General features: G+C 34.4%; 1 protein-coding gene across 1 annotated transcript; it reads right to left on the reverse strand.

Moving 5' to 3' along the window:
- Positions 1-1526: 1526 nt before the first annotated feature.
- Positions 1527-27162, reverse strand: SMIM13 (small integral membrane protein 13). Its single transcript, XM_051970688.1, has 2 exons — positions 26475-27162; positions 1527-6438 (listed from the first exon to the last, which is right to left on the reverse strand). The coding sequence occupies exons 1-2, from the start codon at positions 26548-26550 to the stop codon at positions 6242-6244; spliced, it is 273 nt and encodes a 90-aa protein (XP_051826648.1). The 5' UTR covers positions 26551-27162; the 3' UTR covers positions 1527-6241.
- Positions 27163-27560: the final 398 nt, after the last annotated feature.

Below are 27560 nucleotides of genomic sequence, written 5' to 3' on the forward strand. Positions count from 1 at the left end.
TCCATTTTAGACATCATTAGAATATCAGTAACCTCTCCTGTACCGCCCTGCATTTATAGCATCCTAGGTGCCTCCCGCCATTAGGTTATCCCCATCCAGGTACCATCCCATTATGTCATTGTTATCCTATAAAAAATCTTGTTGTCCTGATACTCAGGGCTGGATTCTTGGAGACGATAGTCTCATTCAGCCCTGGGACCAAACAAGGATCATTCAGTCCCAGAAAATCTCTCCATTTAATAAACTATTAAATTGTTCTCTAATCTCTTGCTCAGTTTCTCTGGCATTACAGAGGGACATGAGGAAGATAGTCAAACCAGAATTGAATTGACATTTTCATTAAAGAATTCAACTTTCCAAAATACCTTATTAAGGAGAGTGAGGGGATTAAGGGATCTGTGTATATATCTAAGTTCTTTCTGGCTTTGCAAAGATGCTATCAACTCCATGAAGTCTTCCCAGTTTCCTCTTCATATGCACTACAAACCCACTACCAAAAACTTTCAAATTTTAATCTGCTATAGCTTTTCCTATACATCTTATTTTCCCTATTAAAAAATATTCTAAACTCTCTGAAAGCTTTTGAAGGGACATAAGCCATCCTTGTCTCATCTCTATATGCTCCATAGCACTTTAGTTTTTTTTTTTTCTTTTCTTATACTCATTCACATATCTGAATAATGTATCTAGTAGAATTCAAAATTTTTAATAATTATGCATTTCAATTTTTTAAATTTTAGTCTTATGAAATATTGCTTGTTGCCTTTGGGCAAATGACGAAACCAACTATGGATTCTCTTGTCTCTTAAAGAAATCTGCGAACCATCCTTTCATTTAATAGCAATTTCCTTCTATGGTTTGGTTTCATATATAAAGTACCAATATCACCATGATTCAGTTTTTCTAGTAATGGGTGATTTGACCTTCAGTAACTCAAAATTAGAGGATGTATAACTATGTTAATATTCATAGATATAAAAACTAACTTTTAGTACATCTGCTACTTTCCACCATTATTACAAAAATGGAACTTTTAGAGTGAAGGTCATTTGGAATCTCAGTATTGATGTGAGGATCAAAAGATAATGTAGGTGGGGCAATAGATAAAGAACCAGCCCTGAAGTCAGGACCTGAGTTCAAATCTGACCTCAGACACTTAAAAGACTAAAGTGTCTTAGCTATGTGACTCTGGGCAAGTCACTTAACCCGATATTGCCTCAGCCAAAAAAAAAAAAAAAAAGGTAATGTAGGTAAAGGACTTTGCAAACATTAAATCAAATATATATATATAAAATATATGTACGCAATTATCTTTGTTTCTTGGGTTGCTTTGAATTCATCTCCCAGTTATCTTACTGATCAGTCTCTCCACACAAGATCAGGTTAATCCATGGATTATAATCTTTGATTGGGCATAGGTTTGAAACCTTTTCAAAATGGTAGCATCTGCTAGAGAGTGTGTACTGGTGGTATAGCTTTTGAAAATCTAGGGTCCTCTGTGTCAAAAAGAAGCACATGCACAGATATTCTCAACAAGAGTCCTATTTTATTAAGATACACAATATTAAAAATCACAGTAAATACATTGTGAATTGCTTCTTAATTTTGTATGCGAATAGTTTTGTGAACATGGACAAGCCATCTAATCCTTCACTTTTCTCAAATGTAAAATGACTTGGGTGTTAGCATAGATTCTGACTGATAAGATGCAAAAAGCCTAAGAGTTTTACTGAAATATTTTTGCCTAATTAGTGAGCACAGATCAGATAACTTGGAGACCATCAGGTCTTAAACTATCCATCACTACTACCATTATTGTCCTGTGTCATGTTTGATAGCTTGTATCAATGAGAGATTGAAGTCAATATTGTGGACCATATACTTGAGATTTTTTTTATATGGTCCCCTATTTTAAAACCTGGATTCATTTATCTTTAACATCCATTTCCAATATGGTATATTGCACCTAACTTTGGCCAAGTCATTTGAAAATAAAATCCCAAAAGTTCTTACCAATAAAGTAGGGATAATATCTGTCCTACTTACCACATAAGGCAACTGTGATGAATGAGAAAACATAAGTGAACTTCAATGAATAAAATGATGTGCCATATAAATAACTATAAACTTGAGTCCCTTCAGTTATATGGTTATAGTCTCTTGTTTATATCTAAGATGCTATCTCTTATCTGACAGTAGCTGCCAATTTCATTAATAGAAATGCAGTAAATAATAAAGTATTATTTCAACAAATTATATAAAGTCCTATAGTTGATTGATGTAGTAATAGTCTTCAGCCTGGACTACCCTGGGATTGTTTTTTTGTTTGTTTGTTTTTTGGTTTACCAAGAACTATCAAGGCTAGGTTAGCTAAACCACCAGCACTATCTAATAAAGTGATTACACTAAAAGCAATTTTCAGATAATTCTAGGACTAAGAACCAAGATTTCAAATTATTCTAGGACCAATGAATAAACCCACCATTTATTCATTGTACCTTAAGGATTTTAGACATCTACATTATTTAGTTACTTTCCATTTTTATTTATTTTATGTAAAGTCAGTTTAAAATGAAACAGTTGAAAGAAACATGATAAAGACAAACCACAAAAGCATCAGGTACAATATCTAACAGTTATCACTTTGAACACTGAAGAGGCAAAATAACCATTTATACACATTCCTCATAACTTCCAAAAGATGTGATATATCTTTGTACAAAAAGGTACTATAATAAAACACAAATCTAATTCAATGTAAACCTAACATCAAGCAGCAGGTTGACAATGTTTTGCAGCACATCACACAGTATTTACTGTTTAAGTAGCCACAGCAGCAGTATTTGGTGAATGAGCTGCATAGCATTAAGCTTTTGGATATGTTAAACATTCACCATAAAATAAAAGTCAGCAAGTACTTGTTAACATATTTTTATTTAAACCCTCTACTAATAGTTTTAAAAGAGAACAAAACTCTTTATGCTTTCTAGGTTTGAAACCATAATTTATCTAATCATTGAAAGCAGATAATACCCAGTGTTTAATTTAGACTTCATAGCAAAAACCTATTCCAATAACTGCTTTATACAGTATGTATTGTGATTGCTGTTCACGTTATTGAGGCAACTTCAAATAAGGAAATATTTGAAGTCTGTCAAACAAAAACCTAAAATTACATTCACTAAATGGGGTATAACACTAAGGCATACTTTTTTTTTTTTTAAGACAAATGCCATTTTTTAAAGATTATACCACTGATTTAGGTGATCTGTATTTAAGATTTTTTTTTTTTTGTTAAAAATAAAAAGATGAGCTATGTTTTACATTTTACAAAATGTATTTTGGTAAAAATGTCAAGATATTCTAAAAGCATAATATGTTCTTCAGAACTCTAGACTTCATGAAGTTCTACACTTGTACTATAATAGAACCTTGACGTGTTTTTGTGAACTTACAGAGCAGTCTGATACAGTTAAGTGTCACAGGACACTGGCCAAAAAGTCTCTGAACTGGTTCTCTCTCATATTCCTGTAATGCATTTATATCTTCATTATTAAGTTCATTAGAAAAATTTCAAATTCTATGAGTACTAACATTAGCTTACTATAAAGATCAAGAGCATCATTTAACAGTGTTATTCAAAGGATTAGTGTTATTGGCATCTAGTTCACAGCATTGCAACTGATTTGGCTAATCTTTATTCAAATAACTACCTAATCTACAAAGTTACACATATCCCTTTTAGGTAGAAGGAAGAGGAATATTTGGGGATAGAGTCAAGGAAAGACAAAGCTTTGAGTTCTTAACTACAGAATTACTCTCCATAGTACTATACACTTGATTTAAAAAAAAAAAAAAATTAGTTCTAGAATCAGCGTCTGTTTTCTTATGAAATTGAATTTTTGGTTCAAAGTCACCATCATGCTAAACATACAAGAATTCAATTAATGAAGAAATATTATATTCTGATTTACATATTTTACAGCAACAAAACTTTTGAAACTTGAAAATGATTATGGGCTATTCCTACTGTACTTCTTAAAAGATTTCTTAAAATACAGTAGGAGTGAATTATTCAGATAAAAAAAAGAATTGCCAACAGAATTAGAAAGTATAATACTCCACACTAAGCATATAAGATTTGCTATCCATTTCTCTTTCCATTTCATTTAAGAAAAAGGCTTAAAATGTGTTCTGAATGCTTAAAAGCTGTTTTATGTTCTAATATAGAAGTGTGATACTTCCTTTAAAAATGGATAGTTCTGGGGGGGTGGGGGGGAAGGTTCACTCATCATGTGGGAAAAAAAGCTAGGAAAACACAATTAAGTTACACTGTGACCTCAGAAATGTGAGTATCTTAACATCTTGAAATAACAAACCAATCAACATCAGCTTATAGCTAGAGGAATTTTATATTACCTACATCAGTGATTCCCTTTCCACAAAATTATACTGACAAACTAAATACTGGATAACTGAAGGATAAGCCTCCTAATAACAAAGCTGGCCCAAAAGTAGAACAGGTAGCTTTAGGAATAGCAAGGCCAATTCAATTTTTATGACAATGAGGAGGGCAAGGGTTGGAATATCAATGCTTTTGTGAATTCCCTCCTTCTAACCTAATATAAAAAAGGTTAAGTACAAAATCTCCTAAAAAGTATAACCCTGAAAAAACTAAACATAATTATAACATAAGTGTCTGAACATAGTATCCTCCCTTACCATTCTTCTCTTTCCCTCTCTCCCCACAAAAATACTTGATGTGGAAGCAATTACTTTGGAGTGATAGTTTTATTATTTTCAAGGAAGAGTCAAGACATTCATTCTACAATAATACTAGCAGGAAAGGAAGCTTACTAGCTATTTAGTGTTTCTCAGCTAAGTATAGTCAATGAAGAATTTAGTTATTAGAATTTAATTATAAAATTTTCAATTTAATCATTTTTTTCTCAGAATTAAAGGTTTTATTAGGGTGATTATTTTACTGCTTCCCTTGTGCTTTACACAAGTCACCCCTCAAATGTAGGATTAATGATTTGTATGTTTACCTGTTCAGAAAGAGTGTTTTGACACTAGTAACACAAAAAGTAAGACATCAACCAAGGGATTATCTAAACAAGGCAGATTGTCCCAAAATATAAATTCCAAGGTTATCTTTCCCCCAAGATTTGGGATAATAGTCTTTGGATCGATCTTCTTTCAGAATTCCTGAATAGCCACAATAAAAAAAATGTAATTAATTACACTGACAAAACTTGTATACAATATTCAGGAATCATTAACTGCACCATTAAAGAAGTATATCATCATCATGAAACATGAACTACCCAAATAATTCCACAAAACTATAAAAGATTAAAGCAGGGTGAAGTTTTGTAAAAATTGAAAATAACTAGTTTGAGAGGAAAAAGAAAAAAAATATTTGGTACCAAACATGTAATATAAAAAAGACATTATATAGTGGGGTGGATATGTTATTAATACTTGAACGAGGCAAGTGACAATTGAGGAAAATAAACAGTGAAGATAATTAACCCATAAACCTTTTTATCTGTGGCAAATACCATGTCTAAAGTTCTTCTAAGATAAACATGGAAGCCTAGTAACAATCATTGTTTATGTATGCAAGTTTTAATTCTTTCTACCATTATCTAACCTTCTTTTCTCTCCAAAAAAAAAAAAAAAAAAAAAAAAAAAAAAAAAAAAAAGACCTTTGCAATCATCTCACTGTATTTTAAGGACTACTATCTCCACAACTAATGAATTTAGCATGAAGTTCTTCCATATAAAAGCTGTAATCTAAGAAATAATTTCCAGGTAGGTGATCAAGGGTTTTTTAATAAATCACATAGAAAAAAAATATATTTTTAAAAGAATAATCAATAAAGTTTCAAATTAAGTTTGCTAATAAATAATTTTTGTACTATAAAGAAAACTACTTGATGCCTTTTACATTTATCATAGTCAGACTAGTAGAAGGAAATAAATCAAAGAAACAGGAAGTGGTACACATGGCTACTTTTTTAAGATGGAAAAACTTGCAATGGTCTAGTTTGGTTTTTATTCCCTTTATTTCTATATGGCTTTCATGCAAACCTCTTCTAATTGCCTAAAGTAGTTTTGAAAATCCAAGAATACAAGTTCTTTAATCAGAATCTCAATAAATCCTAAAACCATTCAGTCACATAGAAGCAACCACCTTTCATCATTTCTTAAAGAGAAATGCCCAGGTGCTGCTATGTTAGGTCGAAGTTTCTTCTACAGGTGGCCTCCGATGCCAAACAGTTTTGGATCTGATCCTCTGGGGAGTGGGTGGAGTCTCCGGCTCTGCTTCCGACTCTGAAGGCTCATTATCTCCCTGTTGGGATCCTGTGTCTCCTATTAGTTCTCTGAGGAACTTGAATTTGGACAAAAACAGATGCCAAACGACATACCAACCTGCAAAAAATAAACATTTTTTAAAAAAATTATTGCATGAAATACCATCAATTTAGAATAGAATGATTTCTGAAATTTTGAGTTAAGATTTCCTTTTAATTTCAAATTTACAAACTAGTTTCTTTTACCTAAAAACAATGGAAGATTAAAATAACTAAAAGAGCACAAATTAGTCCCAATTAAAAAAACAAAAAAAACAACATGATGCTAAGTGGGCAGCTAGGTGACACAGTAACATTTACTAGCTGTGTGACCCTGGGCAAGTGACTTAATCCCAACCCTCCCAAAAAAATTATAAATGAATAAAATTACTAGCTGTATGACCCCTGGGTAAGTCACTTAACCCCAATCCTCCCCCCCCCACCCCACCCCCCCCCAAAAAAAAAGCCTTGTACCTTGGGCAAGTCACTTGACCCCAACACCCCACCCCCAAATATAAATAAATAGCTGTGTGACTCTGGGCAAGTAACTTAATCCCAATCCCCCCAAAAAAATCCAGGAAAGAAGGAAGGAAGGAAGGGAAGGCAGGTAGGGAAGGGAGCAGGAAGGCAGGGAGAGAAGGAAGCAGAGAGGGAGGCATAGTGCTAGGAAAAGATTTCCAACTTCACAGCCCCCAAGATTCAATATGAAAATATTTTTGAAAGTCCTTATACTAAACTTCTAAACTAATTTTGAATTTGAAAAGATTCAAAGCAATATAATTCAGCCCAGTATAAATCATTTCCTATCCTTACCCCACCCCTGGTTAAATTTACAAATATTTAAGAGTTTCCACCGTAAGAAAATATTATACAGGACATATTAACAAAGCTAGGATACTTCATACAGCAATTTCCTAGATTATTTTGAAAATATCATATAAAGACCAAAGTTTTACTGAAGTTATGTAGCGTTGCATAACATTGAATACTGTATTACTATTATTGTGAGGAGGACTTATTTTTAATTTTTATTGTCTAATCTATTTTCATATTTTAATGGTTTTATTATATTATTCTAAATTTGATAGCTAGTAGTTTGTTTTTTTAAATCAGACAATATAGAATATGCCAAAATTTTTTAAGTCCTTTTGGATGCTCTGAAACTAACAGTAAACAAAAGCTTCCAAAAGTTTTTCTTCCTGTTATTATTTCTCTGATCTTGTTTACTTGAAACTACCCAATTTGATACAAAAGGCCTGAACTATTGTATAGTTCAATAATTGGTACTTTTGTAAGAAATCTGAGTAGCACCTGGATTTTCCTCATATATTCATTAAACACACCTGCAAGAGTGCTCATATAAATGGCAATTTCTGATATGGTCATACTTCTAATATCAGGTCCTTCACACATATAATAATTATGTTCCAAACAAAGGATTAGTATGAATACCTTGATGCTAGTGTTATATTGAAATATTAGGCCTCAACGTTATATGATACTCAAAATTATCTTCAAGTTTTCATTATTAATATTAACTAAACTGTGACGACCGCACTAGCACCCAGGACACCCCAGAATCAGCCGAAGTCAGGATAAGCAAAAGTCCTTAATCTTTATTCTTGGTCCCCAGATGCAGGATTGAACAGGATGGAAGTAGAATCTTCACAACCGCCTTCCCCACTCCTCTACCACCAAGAGTGTGTCCCTCACTAGTCTTACTCCACCCCCTAGTACTTCCTACAACCCTTTATATACCAATCATTGAGCCAATACGGATAGTGGAAAGGACCATTTTCCAACCATATGCCCATAGAGTATGGTCCAATCAGTAGTTAGTTTCAAGCGCTCAGCAGTCCCGACCTCAGTGCATCAACTCAATAGTTTTACCCCTCTACCCTAAACTATATTCTATGCTAATGATTCAGATTTTATCTAACCCTAATCACTCTCCTAATAAATGTTGGTCTTGCATCATCAACTGCCTATTGGACATTTCAAACTGAAGTCCAATAGATATCTAAACTCAAATATGGCCAAAACTGGTTTCATCTTTCCAAATCCTCCATGATTCCAAACTGTCACGTATACTGCCATCCTCTCAGTTATCCAGATGTGAGACCTAGGTTGTAACTCCTCACTCTCCCTTACTTAACCTCACACCTCCCCCCCCCCCACATCCAATCTATTACTAACCTCTATTGATTTTACCTCTGTAATATTCCTCAAATATACTCCTTTCACTTCTCTGACACTGCCACCATTCTGGATACAGAATCTCATCTCATACCTGGACTACTACAATATCTTACATTAAATGGTCTTTGTGCCACCAATTTCTCCCCATAAAGCCATTAAGTATTAAAAGATTCCAAATTCAACATTCCCTCAAAACCAGACTATATCCAACTAATTAAGAAGCAGGAAATAACGTATACTCTGCTTCTGAGGCTCTTTTTATCCTACATCCTACACTCTAATTTAGTTAATTATATAATTCTTCCACATATCAAAGTTCCATGGTTCTACTGATTCAGATCACAATTCTTTATACTTCTAAGTAAAAATTCCCACATGACGGTGGTGAACCTTTCTGACCACAGCTAATTTGTCCATCAGTTGTTCTGACAAATCCCATTCCAGCCTGTAAGACCCACCAGAATTTATGTTGCAAAAGCATAGCGCAAAGGCACCAAGCCAAGATAAGGTTTTAGAGAAGATTTATTTAGGGACCATTAAAAGTTACTGGGATGTTGTTCCACAACAAACATTTTTGTTAGGGAAACATTCATCAAGTAATTTATCATCTCACAAATGCAAAGGGCAATGGATAACTATGCAAAATGTTAGTGTTTTAATAAATTCTTGACTGAAAAATGTCTTACCAATTTACTCCCCGTTGAACCAAGACCTCAATCTAGATTACTCATCTAAAATCACAGCCTTAGTTCTCTGTTTATTTTCCCTGCTACACTAATAGTCACAAAGGAGTGGACTATGCTACCTAAAATTTAATTCATCCAATATTTAGCCTTTTAAATAGGTTCCAGCAAGTACAAATCAATTTCAAATAAGATAAATTTGAGAAAGTCTGAAAGAGTTTACAAGAAAAAAGCAGTCTCTAGTTATTCTTTACAAATTTAAAAGGTACAGAGCCCATGGAACAAAAACCTTAATTTATAACTTTAGATCAACAACTATCATTTTTCCTGGAAAGAAAGCTCTCTGGTGAGTTCTTCAATTTTCTTCTCTCTCAAAGTAGTGGCACAAAAAGGAAATCGGATTCCCCGAGGTAGGTTTTCCATGTTGGAAGACAAGATATGATGCAGATTTTCTGTGCTGAGAATAGGAAGACCATAGTCAGCCCATGCACCATTTATCATCTATGCTTTCTTGGTTACTCTGGAATTTCCTTCTGGCTACAAAAGAAGTGTTCCTTATCCTTTTTTTTTTTTTAATATTCTATTTTATTTTATTTAATAATAACTTTATACTGACAGAATCCATGCCAGGGTAATTTTTTTTACAACATTATCCCTTGCACGTTCCTTATCCTTTTAAAGAAAACTCAGAATCTGAAGATGCAAAAGAAGTTTATGCTTCTAAACCAGAAAAAGTCAGTCGATACTGAAAATTGAGAGAATCTTGTGCAAGAGGAGTACAAGAGTGTTATGGAAGAGTCAAAGACCAAGCAGAAATCAGAACGGACAAAAATGTCAAAGTAAAAGAACTGAATTTCTTATAAGGAGGGAAATGTCTTAACCAAAGGCTACTACATAATAGCAGCAAGCATTTATATACACAATGCTTTACAATTTGCAAAGAACTTGGAAATATTATTTCATTTATCCTCATAACAATCCTGAGAGAAAAGAGGTATTAGGAAAATGTTACAAATAAGGAAATTGAGGCAGAGATTAAAGATCATAGGATCATACAACTAATAAATGTCTAAAACCATATCTAAACTCAAGTTTTTGTGACTCTATCCTGAATCACCTGGCTTAGACTAGTGGTTCATAAAGAAACACAAAAACCTTTCAAAACACTAAAGGCACTTCACCTCACCACCACTTCATATTTTTGAGAACTCATACACAAAAGTTATATCAAATCTAGGAGGGAATGCCTAGCAATAGCATCTTACTGTGCTAAAAGTTCTACGGACCAATGGCTTAAGAGAACTATTTACTATTCAAATTTCTCAGATTACTTTGTCTATAGTAATCTTTTACTCTTTTCTAATTTATTTTATCATCTGTCTTCAATCCATAGATATCAAGGATCACTGGCCTGTGTTAAGTCCTGGCCTAGAAACAAAATCCTAAAGCAGTTCAGTTGGAATAAACATTTGTTAAGTGCCTACTATATGCTAAGGACTATGTTAAGCACTGAGAATGTACTTATGAGAAAGAAAGACATTCCCTGTGCTCAAAAAGCTTTCAATCTAAAGGATAACAAACAAAAAGAAGCTAAAAAACTAGGGGAAAGAAGGAGGGGATAGAAAGGTATCCAGCACAGGAAAATGATGGATAGGTCCAAAGGAGTGCAGCTGAATAGAAAATAGAGATGGCTGGCCCAGACACTCTCCTAATAATGGAGTTTTTGAGAGGAGCTCTCCTTCCAATCAGAGGGATCTCAGAGACAGAGATTATTGATAAGGTGTGAATCCCAAGGCTGATGAAATCTTTCTAGATGATGAGTTTATTAAGGGTATGATGAAATAAAAAAAGAAAGGTTCTGGGTGGAAAATATAGGAATTATTTGGTTAAGAATCCTTAGTGATGTTGTCCTAGATAGCTGAAAGAAAGAGCATCTATCTTACAACATTATATGGGGTATTACAAAAATCATAAGAAAGTATGCTATGAAATCCTCCATTTTCTAGCCTGCCATTTGTTCAATCCTCCTCACATCCTTCCTTCCACTTCCAGAAAGACCAAAATGCTAGAGAGTTCAGGACAGCATGATCTAGAAGGCAAAGGGGTGGAGAGAGAGAGAGAGAGAGAGAGAGAGAGAGAGAGAGAGAGAATATGAATGTGTGTGTGTATGTAGAAAGGTAACACCCTTCTTTATCCTATAAGATTCTTCTCCAAGTGTACTTAATGTGTATTTATCACATTCTTCAACATTTGTGATTTAATTTAGGTTTCCACTCTGACTGCAAAATTTAAGAAAACGGTCTATGTCACATTTATTTTCATATCTCCATTTTCCCCACTATGATGCTTTGCTAAAGGTTAAAAATAATTTCACATTTCCATAGTACTTGAAGGGGACAGTTCAAGTATTTTCATTTCACAAAAGATGCAGACACTGAGAGGTTGCACAATTAAGTGCTTCAATGAGTCTCAAAAACTGAAAAATCCAGGTACCCTGAGTCTAAGTCTATACTTTTTCCCATGACAGTATTTTACACTAGCCTATGAAGTTATTTGTGAATGTTCTGTGTGAACTAAACAACTTCCAACTTTCTCTTTCTTCCTCAACCATTTTAAATATTCCCCTCTGCTCCCTACTCCCCATTAATCTGGGAATCTTGACCCTTTGTTTAGAAAACTGAAATCAAATCAAGCTGCTTCTTTTCGCATTCTCTTCCTGAAAATGTCTTAACATCTACCATTGTATCCACCTTTCCCCAATATCCGGCAAAGAGGTGGCCCTTCTTGCAATACCAAAATCTCTCCTATTCTTAAAACCTTTACTAGACTATATCATACTTCCCTCTCAAATTTAGATAATATTTCTTTTAATCAGCCAAACTTCTAAAAAAAAAAAAAACTATTGTACAGTCACTTCTCTCACTCACTTTTTAATCCAGCTCCCCTACCTCATCAATCGATTCACTGAAACTGCTCTATCTAGTTACCAGTGACCTTTTAATTGCCGAATCTGATGGTCACCTCAATTCTCACTTTTCTTGATCTATCTGCTACATTTGACACTGCTACCCACTCTCTGCCTGGATTTTTATGATGATTTTCTGGTCTGCTTCCTTTTCAATGTCCTTTGTTAGCTCCTTAGCAACTTCACAATTATAACTGTGGGTATTCCTCAAGGTTCTTTTCTCCCCCTATACTGACCTTCTTGGTAATTTTATTAGTATCCACCAATTTAAATATATGTATGCAGATAACTTCCAGGTTTTTACTCCAGCCCATCTCTTCTGTACACTTCAGTCTTGCATCAAACAATTGCCTACTGAATATTTCAAAATTAATGTCTTAGAGACATATCGAAGTCAACATTTCCAAAACTGAACTCATCACCTTCTCCCCTCTTATAAACTTCCCTATTTCTGTCAAGGCAAACCACAACCCATTTTTTCAAGTCTACCAGCATTGCCAACTCAATTCATTTTTCTCCCTCACTTCCATATCCAATTAATTGTGAAATCCTCCTGTCCCTAGCTACCTCCAAAATCCTCTTCCAAACTGGTATATCTAAGATTTGTAACCTCAGCATTATTCTGTACTTCAAAGCAGGAAACCTTTCCTGATTATCCATACCAGTGCCCTCCCTTTCTAACTACCTAGTATTTAATTACTTTTTATGTGTGGGTTTACTAATTTTATGTATTTCTTATTGCCATCATTAGAATGTAAACTTATTCAAAAGACTGTTCCATTCTTTACACTTGTATCCACAGTGCTTAAGATCAGAGCTTGGTTCAAAGTAGGCATTTAATAAATATTTGTTAATTAATTGATTAACTTCAGACAATTACTTCTGTTGATATCTGTTTCCTCATTCATAAAATGAGGGGATCAGATAGATGATCCCAAGATTCCAACATTCCTTTCAGTTCAAAATTTTTCATATTCAAAATATTTTTCATATTCATATTCAAAATAGCCACAGCTATAAAATGGTGATAGTTTTCTAAGTCTAAATAATAAATTATATATGTAAATGTCTATCTTCACAATAGATTTTGTCTATAAATTGTGAGAATTCCAAAATTTTTAGGACCACAAAGCTAATCACAATGTAGGAATTCTGTAACTTTTAACCATGAACTAAATTCCTTTCATTTCCTTCCCCCCCACCCAGAACACAAGTTTCTCACTTTGATGACACAAATGAATTTTAATGAGGTATTTTAAGGATTTTAAGGATCTGTGATTTTTGTGTAGTAGTATTAATGTGGGGTAGCTTCCTTCTGTTACTTGGAACTTCAATAGTCTTCACTCAATTTTTCCTGTGGGCAAAAATGTTATCACTTTGTAGCAAATCTAGTAATTAGCTTTTATCTTTGGCTCCCAGAAGTCAGATCTATATTGAAATCTTTTCTAGACTGCTAGACTAGCTAGAAAGTGCTTACAATGTAATGAATCAACAGAGTAGAATTTTAGTGGAGATATTGATGGTTACAAGATAAGTAGCTATCAATAATAATGATAAGATACAGATTTCAAAAGTCTGTTTGGGGCATTTGTTTTAAATTAGTTAACAGTCTGAACAAATTTGAGTTTAAAACTAAGATGATTAATCAGTCAACAATTATTCATTAAGCATCTTCAATAGGCCAAGCATTGTACTCTGTGGTTATTTGTAATGAATGAATCAATACCTAACTGCAAAGAGTTTACATTTAAAGGAGAAAACAAATACAAATATAAGTATGTTCAGTGTCAGTATAAAGGGAATAAACATGTATACACAAAATACTTAAATGCCAGGCAGTTTTGAAAGGAGGGCTCTAGTAGTTGGAAGAGATCAGGAAAGGAATCATGCAGAAGATGTAAAAAGAAAGACTCTGAAGTAGATGATTTGTGTGTATAAGAGCCAGTAAACGGGGGAAGTTGAGAATTTCAGTGCAGGGAAGAGGATTGTGGATGCAATCTGGTAGAGAAAATGGTAGAGAAAGGGATCAAGTGTACATGTAGGGATGATGGCCCTGATAAGAAAGATTACTTTTCTGATAGACACTAGAGAAAAGACAGAATGACCATGTTAAAAACTCTTGAGATGAAGAGAATGGAAAAAGAACTCAGTTCTAATGGCCTCAATTTTTCACTAAAGTACAAAACAAGATTAAATAGCTAATTGGTCTTATTTTCAGGTGGGTTAGAGTTTAATAAATGAGAATAAGACTTCAATAGAATAAAATAAAGGAGCCTAAATTATTGAAACAAAGGGATCATTTGCTTTATGACAGAAGCCATTAAAAAGCTTCTCACTGAAAAGTCTTTATAATTTGATCTATTTTTCAAAAATATTTAATCAGATCTTTTTTACCCTCCCATTCTAAAAACAAAATCCATTACATTTTAATCAACCAAAACAATTTCCATGGTCATGGCAAAAAAAATTTTCTGCAATCTACAATATTGTAGACCACCACAAAATTCTGCAATTTTTACTGCACTTCCTCTTCAAAGACACAAAATAGTGCATTTTCTTCATCTGTTTATAGAAGTTTGTAAAGTGGAGCCCATTACTCTGCAATATTTCACTATATCATCTTGGCTACACAATCTCTATCGTTTGATCTCAATTTTACACCACTGTACCTTTTAATAAGTCAAATTTGAGACCTTTTCATTCCATTCCCATTAAGGTAATATAAAAACATCTCTGCCTGGAATTTAGTTTAATCCCCTATAGAGAAACGGTCTTAAGAAAAGGATTCAAAAACACCTATCAGGTTGGCTATATTTTAAACTTTTTAACAGAATGAAAAAACTTCTTTGGGCTCTCATATTGTAGCAAATAAAAGATGAAAATACCAACTTACTATACCTAGTCCTGTGCTTTGGTCGCACAAACTATAGAGCAATATTATTAAGATTTGATTAATTTCTTTGAGTTGTCTCTTCACAAAAAAATGACACAAATCATGATTACGAAACAAAATTCTTAGGGACTGAGCTACTCTGGTTAAGTTACTTTTCAGATAAACTAAGCTATAGACAATTTTTTTGAGTTTTTTTTTTTTCAATCCTTCAGATCAACAACCATTTATTTAAAAATCTATTATGTGTCAGGCATGATGTTGGGCACTAGAGATACAAGAATGAAACAATCTATTCTCAAGGGACTTGTATCCAATGAGGAACACAAAAAATACACCCATAAGTATATGTAGAATATAAGGAATAAAATGATTTTTAAAAATACCCCAGAATATTAAATACCTTGAGAAGTGACTTATTTTTTATAAATTTGGCTCAGTTCCCTAAATATTTGAGATATGAGGGCTTTATCAGAAATGTTCTTCCTTGCCCAGTTTTCTGCTTTTTTTCTAATTATGGCTGCATTTGTTTTGTTTGTGCAAAAAGTTTTATATTTAATTTTATATAATCAATATATATATTTACTTCCTGTAATTCTATTTTATTTGGTCATAAACTTTTCTCGTGTCCATAGATTTGACAAGTACATTTTTTCAAAGCTCCCCTAATGCACTTATGCAATCACCTTTTTTGTCTAAATCATTTATCCATTTTGACCTTATTTTAGTATATGATGTCAGATGCTGATCTGATATTTCTGCTAAACTGTTTTCTAGTTTTCCCAGCATTTCTTGTCAAAAAATTAAGTTCTTGCCCCAAAAGGCTAGATCTTCAGATTTATCAAATACGATTACTACAGCCATTTACTATTGTGTAATGTGAATCTAATAAATTCCAATGATCCACCACTGTACTTTTAGTCAGTACCAGACTATTTTGATGATTACCACTTTATAATATAGTTTGAAATCTAGTACTAGATTGAAATTTTAATTTAAATTAAATTAACTTTAACTGAATTTAATTTAAAATTTTTGCATCAATATTCATTAGGAAAATTGAACTATAATTTTCTCTCTATTTTTGATCTCCCAGATTTGGATATTAAAATCATATTCCTTTACATTTTTTTTCATTGAATCAATGAAATAATTCATAATCTTCACCTTTTCTTCTTCCAAATGAATTACTTTTTCTAGCTCTATATAATAATTCTTTGATAGTTTTATTGCTTTGGCATTGAAGTAAACTAGCTTTGGCAGAAATATAATTTTTAATGTATTGGTCCAGTCTACCCTGAATAATTTATATTTCTCCAATTGTTTACATCCATCTTTATTCATGTGAAATGTTTTGTAATTGTGTTCTATAATTCCTGGGTTTGTCTTGGCAGATAAACTCCCAAATATTTTATATTTGCAGTTATTTTAAATGGAATTTCTTGCTGCTGGATTTAGCTGTTAATATTATATATATGACATACATATATCATATATATAATAATTTAAGTGGTTTTATTTTATATTCTGCAACTTTGCTAAATTGTTAATGGTTTCAACTAGTTTTTAAGTTGATTCTCTAAGGTTTGATAAATAGACTATCACATCATTTATGAAGAATGATTGTTTCATTTCTTCATTGCATATTTTTATCCTTCAATTAACTCAATCCCTTTTGGTTATAGTATATGATCTTTGTATATATTGCTATTATCTCCTCACTAGTATTTTACTTAAAATTTTTGCATCAATATTCATTAGGGAAATTGAACTATAATTTTCTCTCCATTCTTAGTCTCCTAGATTTGGGTATAAAAATCATATTTGTGTCATTTACTGATTTTTCCAAAAAGTTTATATAGTATTACAGTAAATTATCCCTTAAATATTTGAGAAAAGTCACTTGTAAATCCATCTGATTCTGAGGATTATTTTTAGAGATTTCACTTATGGCTTTTATAATTGTTTCCTAAAATGGAATCATTTAAGTATAATATTTCCTCTGTTAATCTAGGCAACTTATGTTTTTGTTAATATTCATTCATTTCACTTAGACTGTAATTTTTACTGGTATATAATTAGGCAAAATAGCTCCTGATAATTGATTTAATTTCATCTTCATTGGTGGTGCAATCTTTTTTTATTTTTTATATTAGTAATTTGTTTTTTTTTAGTTAAAATAGTTTGTTTTATAAATTTTTTTCATAAAACTAGCTTCTAGTTTTATTTTTTAGTTCAATGTTTTTTTCTTTCAATTTTATGAATGTTGGTATTTAATTGGGCAATTTTGATTTGTTCTTTTTCTATCTTTTTTTAAATCTACACATCCAATTTATTAATCTACTCTCTCTCTCTTTTATTAATGCACACACTTAGAAATAAAAATTTCCTCCTAAGAACTGCTTTGTTTGCATCCCACAAATTTTAGAATGCTGTCTCATTGTTATTCTCTTTAATTAAAGTATTGACTGTTTCTATGATTTGGTTCTTTTACTCTTCTTTAAGATTAGATTAGTTTCCAAATAGCTTTTGCTTCTGCAGCACTTTATTAAATGTAATTTTTATATCATTATGGCATAGAAAGGGTACATTTAATGTTTGTTTTCTGCATTTGGCTATGATTTTTTTTCTGCCCTAATACATAGTGAATTTTTATGAAGAACTCTTTTTCCAACTTCCTAAATAATCTTGGAATGGAAAAATGTCTCAATCCCATTTTTTTTTTTTTTTTTGGGTGGCTCTGCTGCTCTATTATTCTACTTGAGATGTTAATTTTAAAGTTGTTTGGGCAATATTGGGAGAGTTTAGCTGTAGTACTTCCTCTACTCTGCCATCTTAGGTCCACCCAAAAGAAGTCCAAATTTTCCAATTTATGTTGAAAACACCATCCTACCAAGTCAGTCACCTGCTCACATTGAGATTATTGTAGTACTCAAGAGATGCAAAAGAAGGGAAGAGGTTATCAGTTGCCAAGTCTTATTAATTCTATCTTCATAATACCTCTTCACCTCTTTTCTCATTCACAAAGCCAACTGTTCCAATTATTTAAGGTCCTGTTCACCATTATTCTAAGAGTTCTAACTATTCTATTTCTCAGATTTACCCTGAATAAATCATCTTCCACATAGCTCCCAAATAGGAAGTTGTAAAATAAAACTGAGCAAATCACACTTTCACTTTAAACGAAAAATCTTGAGTGGCTTCCTTTAAGTCTAAGTCTTTATTTACTAAACTTTTTTGACTAAAATACAAAATTCTTATCCTGGCTTTTAAAGCCGAACACACTCTAGCTTTCCTTTATTTGGATACCTTTCCTTTATTTCATTAACCTCCATCAAGCACTCTGTTCTAGAGAAACCTGTCTGCTCACTTTCTATACAGAATTCTCCAATTTACACAACTATGCTTTTTCACAAATGGTACCCCCATTTAGGACATGCTTCATCCTCACTTCCAATTACAGAATCTCTAGCTTCCTTTAAAATCCTTTCCCAAAGACTATTCCTGATCTAACCCTCTTCCCCAATGTTTAGTACTAAACATATTCTGTTCCTTAGTGTTTATCAGTGTGAATATACAGAGTTTATAGGAATGGAGGAGATATATAGATATGTGTATTATATGGGGCAGCTAGGTACTTTAAATTCTTCAACAAAGTAGTTCCCACTCCTATTTTCAATCATGCATTCAGCATTAGTTTGTCATCATAATAGCTGATCTTGATGCTGTTTTTGCTTTTGTTAAAGGTGTCTTGACAATATCACTTAAAAATGTTACGCTAAAAAGCATGGTATGAGCAAGCCTACGGCTCTGCTTTCCTCCACTGGTAACTAGGAAAACAGAGAGCATTATCCATTATCTAGAAGCTATGTGAACATGCCATCATGAAACTGGCATTCAATAAAGATGAACTTCTCTAAGAAACCAATTTTTGCCATGATCTTCCACAAAACTTTCACAACTGACAGTATCAGTCAATCAGATCAACAAATGTTAAGTATAGATCTCTATTCTGCTTCTATCATTTCTCCTGAAGTTATTGAGCAGCAAACATCATATGAACCATTCCTAACCCCTTTAGAGAAGCCACACTAACTCTTGCAGGTAAAGAATGAGCCAATTAAGGGGACTAGCTAGAATCTTGTCAGCAATGACTAAGAGACCTTTCACCTGCTTCACTCCATCTCATGATTGTCACAGAACAATCTATTTCCTTTTCCTTTAAGAGATGGACAATGAAGATATCCTTGAATTCCTGGGGGATAACCTACTCTTGCCATGTAATTGATGTCAGTCAGCTTTTATATAAGCAATATACCCCGGCTTTGTAAATCTCAGCTAGAATAGGAACATTGGGAGCTTGGCTATATAGAAGGTGCCTAATGGCATTCAAAATCTCTTCCTACTGAAGGAAGAATCCATCTCTCTCTAAAATTCACATGTACTTTACTTTTGATGGAGTATTAAATGCCGCCTTCTTAAGAGATGGATGAACTATCCTGACGGTAAACCCACAGAGTTCTTGTTTTTCATTTAACAGCTTCTGAATTTCCTCATCATTTTCATCAAATCTTGATATTTTCCAGTGTTCTGGCCCAGATGAATAAGTGATGTGCTGTACACCAAATCTCTAAAAGCTGCCCCCTCCTTTGCTACTCCACTGCTGCCAAGCTTTTCCTTCGACTGTTTCTGCTCAGCAAACTCCTTTTGGGAGGCATACAAGCTTGCTGACTATATTAGCTTTTATTTCAAAAAATATGCTAGCTTCACAGCATGCTCCATCACTGCAATCAGTTCTAACTTTGATAAGTTAACCTTCATGTGTTAGCTCTCTTTCACTCACAGCTGCTATTTGGATATAACACCTGCTGAATTCTCTTGTAACAAGAGTTGATTGTCTTTCAAGTCTACTGAACCTCTTGTGTTGTGTGGGTTATAATCTATTGATATTTACCATACTAGTAATTAAAACTAGTAACTTTTTATAATGTATTAACTCATTTAAAAAGAAACTCATTACCTATTAAGATGAATAACATTTTATGAAAAATACTCACTTTCCAAACAAAAAAAATTTAGTGACAAAAATTACATTTACATATTTTTGCAAATCTCTTTTAAAGTCTGGCTTAATGAAGATAATTAGGTTCACATAGCTGCTTCTACACTAAATCTATTTCAACATATTGTTTGGGCTGAGGTATATGAAGCAAATCTGGCCTTATGCAAATGGGAAAAGGGGCTAAATATTTTGATAGGTAAAAAAAATTTTAGTATTTTTATAAAAATAATTTTGACCTCACAGATCACAATTTGAAAAAGTACAAATCTAAATACACATTAAAATACTTGTTCAATGAATAGGTTTATATAAAGCTAAAAATAATTAATACATTGTATAGAATGTAATGTTCCACATGAACTGAATTTACACAGAAATTGTTCTATCACAACATATTAAATGCATAAAACAGAAATGAAATATATCTGCCCACATACAAAATTAATTCCTAACCTTCATAAAATCTGTATTTCAAATCAACATAAAACAATGACCTAAATCTACATTATCTTACACTGGTTAGTAATACAAGCTGATTCAGGAAAGAAAAAAAGATGACTCTTTAGAGCCTCTCTCCCACGCACTCATAAATGGAAATCAAATCAAGATCTAACCTATCTTCTCAGAACCTGGCATAGAGAATGGCATTAATTGCTGGGCACTAATAATATATACACCTTCTTTCCATAAACCTTTCATACTACTTCAAATATACATACACACACATACACACAGCTTAAATATGGCCTTAATAATGCACTAAATCCAAACACTTTAAAGTATGATTGATGGGTACTAACTATAAATTTTATTTAGCATTAAAATAAAGAAAAAAGATATCAAAGAAAAGGTCCTAGAACACAATCTATTACAGCAATCGGCAGTTAAAGAGGTAAAGCATCAAGGCTGCTAAGTTTTTCTATACTTTCTCATCCAATTTTTAATTTTTATTTAAGAGTTCACTAAATATCAGAAACTTGGGCAGAATCTGATGATAAAATTGAGAAGTCTTTCCTTCTAATGTTTACTTTATACAGAGTGTGAATGGGATGTGTTTATTTGGGAGGTGGAATAGGGGTAGGAATGGCTCATATTGCCCAAATGACTAAAGGCCAGTTTAATAATTCATAAACTGAATTCCACCTCCAGTAGGAGAACCTATTTAAAACTAAATTAAAATCAAAAGGTTGCCTGATGAGAATCAGCAAGGATTTCACATGGGGACTAATTTGAGTCCAGTAATTAAAGATGGCTATATATCTCTTCAGGTTACCCTTTTTCTGTGTATCAATCTACTCTTTCAATTATTCTTATTATATTACCATTTTCATCATCGAATACTGTAAAAAGAAAATAGCATTCACTAATCTTTTACACTCTGTTTTACTCCTTTATTGCTTCAATTGATAAGGGTGAGTCTCCAAGCACAGGTTATTACTTAGTGTTTCAACAGGTAAAGTGTTTTGTGCTAATCAAAATACTAAAGCTTTACACAGGAAAGGTATAAAGAAGACGATTTTCAATTGAAAATAGAAAAGCTATTTAGTATATAATTCAAGTAGCAATATTTCCGAAAAGAAAGGTCTATTTGAGGAACAAAATAAATGTACCATTGTACATTATATATTTAAATCACACAAAAAAAAACTTGTCCTGGACTCTAGAAAACCAGTAGCAATTAAAACTATTTCTGTTAAATAAGTCTCAGAACCATTTTCATGTGACTATGGGATAATCTAATATTGTTCTTGTACTGGCATTTTGAGCCAAGCATACTCTCAGGTAGTATGACCTTTAAATGCAAAATATTTAGGGAAAAAAAAAAAAAAAAAGGAGCTAGGTGAGGCAGCAGATAAGAGTACTGGGCCTGGAGTCAAAAAGACTCATTTCCTGAATTCAAATCTGGCCTCAAAAAACTGTGTAACTCTGGGCAAATCATTTAAGCCTATTTGCCTCAGTTTCCTCATCTGTAAAAATGAGCTGGAGAAGGAAATGGCAAACCACTCTAATATCTTTGCTAAGAAAACCCCAAATGGAGTCATGAAGAGTTGGACATGACTGAAAAATGACTGAACAAACTATATAGGAAAGCAAATTTTTACTCTCAATTGATGAAGCATTTATTAGATGATTACTATGTGCTAAATATGAGGAAAAAATAATCCCTGATCTCAGTAGTTTATATGGATAGAGAAAATAGGAGTACAATATGTATTTAAAAAATATAATATAAGATATATAAAAAGTAATAGGGAGGGGAAAGTAAAACCAGCACCAAAAGAATCAAAATAGAAGTTTTCTATATGGGATAGCACTTGTGTTGAGTCCAAAAGTTCTCTCAGACAGATGATGGAACTCAGGTATCACACACAATAGCAGTAGGTAAGTTTGGCTAGAATCTGAGAATGTATAAAGAGCTTAGAACAACGAACTAAAAGCCCAAGTGTGACAGGTTTGAAAAATCAAATCAAGAAGTCTCTATTTTCTTCTTAGAAGCAGGGGAGATAACAAAATTAGACTTATGCTTTCCGAATATCAACTTGACAGCTGTGTGCAGGAGGGACCTAACAGGAGATAAGGTAGACAAAAAAATTAATTAGGAAGAAATTAGTCCAATAGTCCAAAAAAGTGGTGCTTAAGATATGAATGACAATGATAACCATGAGGGACATGAACTGATATAAGTGATATTGAGGAGGACAAAATGACAAGATGATTTCTAGATCTAATCTGGTGAATGGAAAAATAGCTGCATTCTAGGAAGGCAGAAGTTTATGGGGTAGAGAATGAATCTGCTTTAGACATGATGAGTATAACTTTATGAATTATGCAGCTGGAGAGGTCCAATGGACAGTTTGTGAATAGAGTTCAGAAAAGAAATATAGTTAACTTTTTCTGAGGTAATCATTGAATTCAATCCAGGTGATGAGATTACAGAGCAGAGACTAATAACCTGAAGGCTGTGAATTTACTATTTTGATAACTATATTTCAATACAATTGGTTTCTTCTGTAATCCTACATATTTTATTTTATTGATTTAAAATATTAATACTAAGAAGAGGTCCATGGGCTTGCCAAAAGTTCCATGACACACAAAAACGTTAAGAACCCCCTATATCTCAGAGATAAAAAGGCCCAGGACAAGGCATAGGAAAGAGAACGCTGATTAATCTTTGAAAGGAAACTAAGAAACAGAATCATCCGACAAAAGCAGAACTAGAAGTACTGTGATCAAGAAAGAAAATAAGAACCTAAATAAAACTTGATAAGCATTCTCAGTTTACTACAAACATATTTCTTTCTATTGCACTTTATAGATATGGCTCATATTGTGTACTGTGTCACATTTTGGAAATTCTCATAATATTTCAAATGTTTTCATTATTAATGTTATGGTGATGTGAGATCAGTGATCTTTGATGTTAACTACTGTAAATGTTTGGGAAGCCACAAACCACACACCTGTGAGACACAACAATATTGAAACTAGACCAATTAATAACTCTACGATGACCTCTAAGTTTTCTAATGAAAGGATGTAGTAAACTTCATTCTTGTCTTATTTATAAAATATTGCCACAAACCACCCCAACCTTCAGTAATGATCAGTCAACAGCCATCAACACTAAGGCAAGATCCTTTAATAGCAAGGATTTATGACTCCCTGAAGGCTCAGATAATGGTTAGTATTTTCAGAGAAATTAAGTATTTCTTACTTAGGATAGGTACTTTTTTTAGACATAATACTGTTGCAAATACACACTTAATAGACTACAACAATATAATGTAACATAATTCCTATATGTACTGGGAAACCAAAAAAAAGTGTGAATTGATTTATTATAACATTTGCTGTATTATGGTGGTCTGGTACTGACCCTGCAATATCCCATCTTTGAAGTATGCCTATTGAAAAATTTATTTTTCAAATATCAAAAAGTCTGTGAATTCAGAAATTTCAACTTTGTCCTTTCTTGTGGTTTTGTTCATTTATCTTACACAACATTTTTTTTTAAGGGCACAGCTCCAAACTTGAACTTTTTAAAATAAAAAAGGTAGTGAGATAAGGAATGGAGCTATTCAACTTCCTACAGGTATACCTGTAGGATTATTCATTGGCCTAATTTCAGGGAATAGAAAAACTCTTAAGAGAGCAATAGGAATGTTTGGCATGTGGAGCAATCACAGAACACACATTTATGGTTGCCATTTTATATGCCTGCAGTTTTTAGCTCTCCCAAAACAATTAAAATAGTAACATCAAAAATCACTGATCATAGATCACCTTAACAAATAAAACTATAATGAAAAGGTCTGAAAAATTGCAAGAATATGATACAAAGACATGATGTAAGTACTTGCAATTGGAAAAATGGCAGCAACAGACTTGATTGATTGAGGCAGGGCTGCCAGAAAAAAACAGTATCAATTCTAAAAAGTTAAGTGCAATACAAAGATATTCTGGTAACATCATTAGTTCCAGTTTTAAATTAAATTTTAACCATGAATTTTATTCTAGATAATGCAATTATTACATAAACTTTAAATTTATGCTCCATTGTTTTGCAAATATTCATTTATAAGAGATCATTAGAGACCATGTTTTACAATCTATTTCCTCATTTTCACTGTCCTTCAGGAACTCTTCTAGGACACCAAAGTCACTTTGTTAATATTAGGTATAGCACTGGTCAAAAAGAATCTAAAATTGTGCTAATATTTAACCAAGAACAAAATTTATCCAGGTTTCTGAAGAAAAACATCAGCACAAACATCAGCATTATCACCAGACTTAAGCTGGATTTTTCTCACCTTCATATTTAAAGCCCTTTACAATGAAATTTAACACAAGCTACATTTTAAATCATCTTTGCAAAACATTTAAGATTTGTTTGGAATACTATTTACAATTCAAACTGAAGTTAACAGATTTTAAAAGTATAACTCCTGTTACTAATACTTATCACGGGAAAATAAAGGTCATCCACATTACAATGCTGCCACAAAAAACAAACAAACAAACAAACAAAACACTTATTAGCTACCTATAAAAGAAATGAGGAAACAAATCACTTCACCTTCAAATAAGACAAAGGTTTAAAAAAAAAAACAAAACTAGACATGACCAAAGTATTAATTTCTTCGGTTGACTGTTCTAATTTGTCAAAAAAAAGAATGAATGGTTCTAATTAGAAAATGGGAGAAGGAACAACTGGTGTTTAAAATTTTTTAAAGCATCAATGAGACATTTTAAATAATCTAGATTAGAATACGGTTGAGTGAACACTCGGCACCTCCCCAAATTAGATATCTAGCTAGAGGAGCTGGGTCTGGCGATTTATGGCTTGTGTAACTGGGTAAGTTCTCTAAGGGCCTCAGTTTCCTCATTTCTAAATCAACTTGCACTCATCTAATTAATTAGGTATCTACCGTGTACCAGACAGTCTACCAAGATGCTGAGGCTACAAAGACAAAACAGTTTCTGCCCATAAGCTATGAAATACAAACTGCAAAATAAGTAAAAGGAATTTGGGGGCTAGGGGAAACTGGGGGAAATAAAGGAGTCAGAGCAAATCTGAAGACAACAGGGGATTCTGGCGGAGATGCTTAGGGGAACCAAAAAAAAAGAGCCAGATCGGATACCCAAAAAGGGGCAGGAGACTCTTAAGGTGGGGGAGGGGCATCAATGGCCTGGAGAATGAGAAAAAGTAGGAGAGCGAGAAGAGAAGTGAATGGAACAGAGGGCTCTAACAAGTTGAAGGCAATATAGGCTGTCTTTTCGGTGACAGCTCTCGCAGAAAAGGGAGAGCGCTGGCCCAGCTGACCTGCCGCAAGGCTCCCCTTCAAGCTCTAAAGCCAAGTGAAGTCCAGTCACATCTAGTCTCGGTATCCCTAAATTCACAACATCCGAGGCTCCTGCAGCCCCCCGCCCAACTCAAGAAGGGGAGGGAGAGCGAATGAGAGGTCCCCCGCATCGTACACTCTGCCTGGACGCTAAACCATGCCATGCCACTTTGTCGGTCTAAATATATTTGCATGTTGCCCTTCACATCCCCCCACTCCCTGATTAGACTGGGGGCTCCTCGAGGGCAGAGACCACATTTTCGTCTTTCTTTGCATCGACCCTGGCGTTCAGCTCAGTACCTGGCACGCATGAAGCGCTTAATTATTGCCGAGTCAAAACTAACATGCCCAAAGTACCAGAGCAGCTCGCGGGCAGGAGGTGGTGATAACGCGGGGGTGAGGGAGGCTAGAAGCCCAGGCCCTCGGCAGTCCCCCTCCCCCCTCCCCCGCGGGCCGCGCGTCGCACTCACCGCACAGCATGAAGAGCAGAACGCAGAGCAGCGTAGCTACGATCACCAGCAGGGTCAACCCCACGCTCTGCCACATTTTGGAGAGTCAGGGGGTTAGAGGGAGGACGGAAAACGCACAGCTGGAGGCGGGGGCGGGCGGAGGACGAGCCCGTGCCCCTAGTCTCTTCGTCTTTCTCAGGGGCTCCTATTCCTCCTCCGCATGGAGCCGCGGGATGGCATGAGGACCAACAGCTTCCTCAGCAGCGCCCCCTATGGGGCGGGCAGCTACTGCTCCGAGGCGGGGCTGGAGGAGGGGAGAGGGAAGTTAAAGAATAATCGAGTCTGCAGGCTGGGGTGGGCAGGGGTGGTCCACAGCAAAGTAGGGAGGGCGGAGGAGCAGGGCAGGAGGGTGAGCGGAAGGTAGCTTTAGCGCCCCCTACACCCTCATCGCTTCGGCGAGTCCGGGACCCCGCGCCGCAGGGGGTCATCGGCCTGACGCTCTTCCATGGCTGCCGGGTTAAGCACTGCGGGTAGCGATCAGCGTGCGAAGATAAGGGATGGAAAAGGACCCAAAACAAAGAAGGAGACAGCGGCCGTTACCCGCCACCCAGCAGCTGCTCGGGCAGCTCTTGATCCTCTGGGGGCTGCCGTAGCTTTTCAACTCCGCTCCCCCTCGCGGCGGCTCGGGACAGCGTCAGAGCGCTTCCCTTACCCCCTTCCACGTTGCACTGGCATCTGGGAGATGAAGTTCTCTACTGAAGCAGAAAGGTAGCCGAGACATGTAGGAGACTACAACTCCCATAGGGCACCATGAGGTTCATGGCTCATCCTTCTCCTCCCCCGCCTCGTTTATCTGCGTTTTAGTGTCCTACGTCTACTGCTCTTGCTCTCTCCCTGGAATTCCCAGTGTTTTCTGAAGGCTAGAGCGGTACATGGTCTAGTGCCCTACTTGTTGGCCATTAGCGAGACGTAGACTAGCTCTTTTAAATCTGATTAATTCACCCAATTCCCAACACTATGCTTCGTGACTGGGGAGAAAAAAACGACTCCCCAACTACTCCAGCTACTGCCTGGGACGGACGTTAAGTTCTTAGCTGTGAAGACAGG

This window comes from Antechinus flavipes, chromosome 1, assembly GCF_016432865.1.
Source record: "Antechinus flavipes isolate AdamAnt ecotype Samford, QLD, Australia chromosome 1, AdamAnt_v2, whole genome shotgun sequence".
Lineage (NCBI taxonomy): Eukaryota > Metazoa > Chordata > Mammalia > Dasyuromorphia > Dasyuridae > Antechinus > Antechinus flavipes.

What these genes read in the sequence shown, in the direction of transcription:
- SMIM13 (XM_051970688.1), bottom strand. Translation starts at nt 26,550, where the DNA reads ATGTGGCAGAGCGTGGGGTTGACCCTGCTGGTGATCGTAGCTACGCTG. An exon ending in TCTGCTCTTCATGCTGTGCG is followed by an intron (nt 6,439 to 26,474) that starts GTGAGTGCGACG and finishes TATTTTTTGCAG; the next exon opens with GTTGGTATGTCGTTTGGCAT.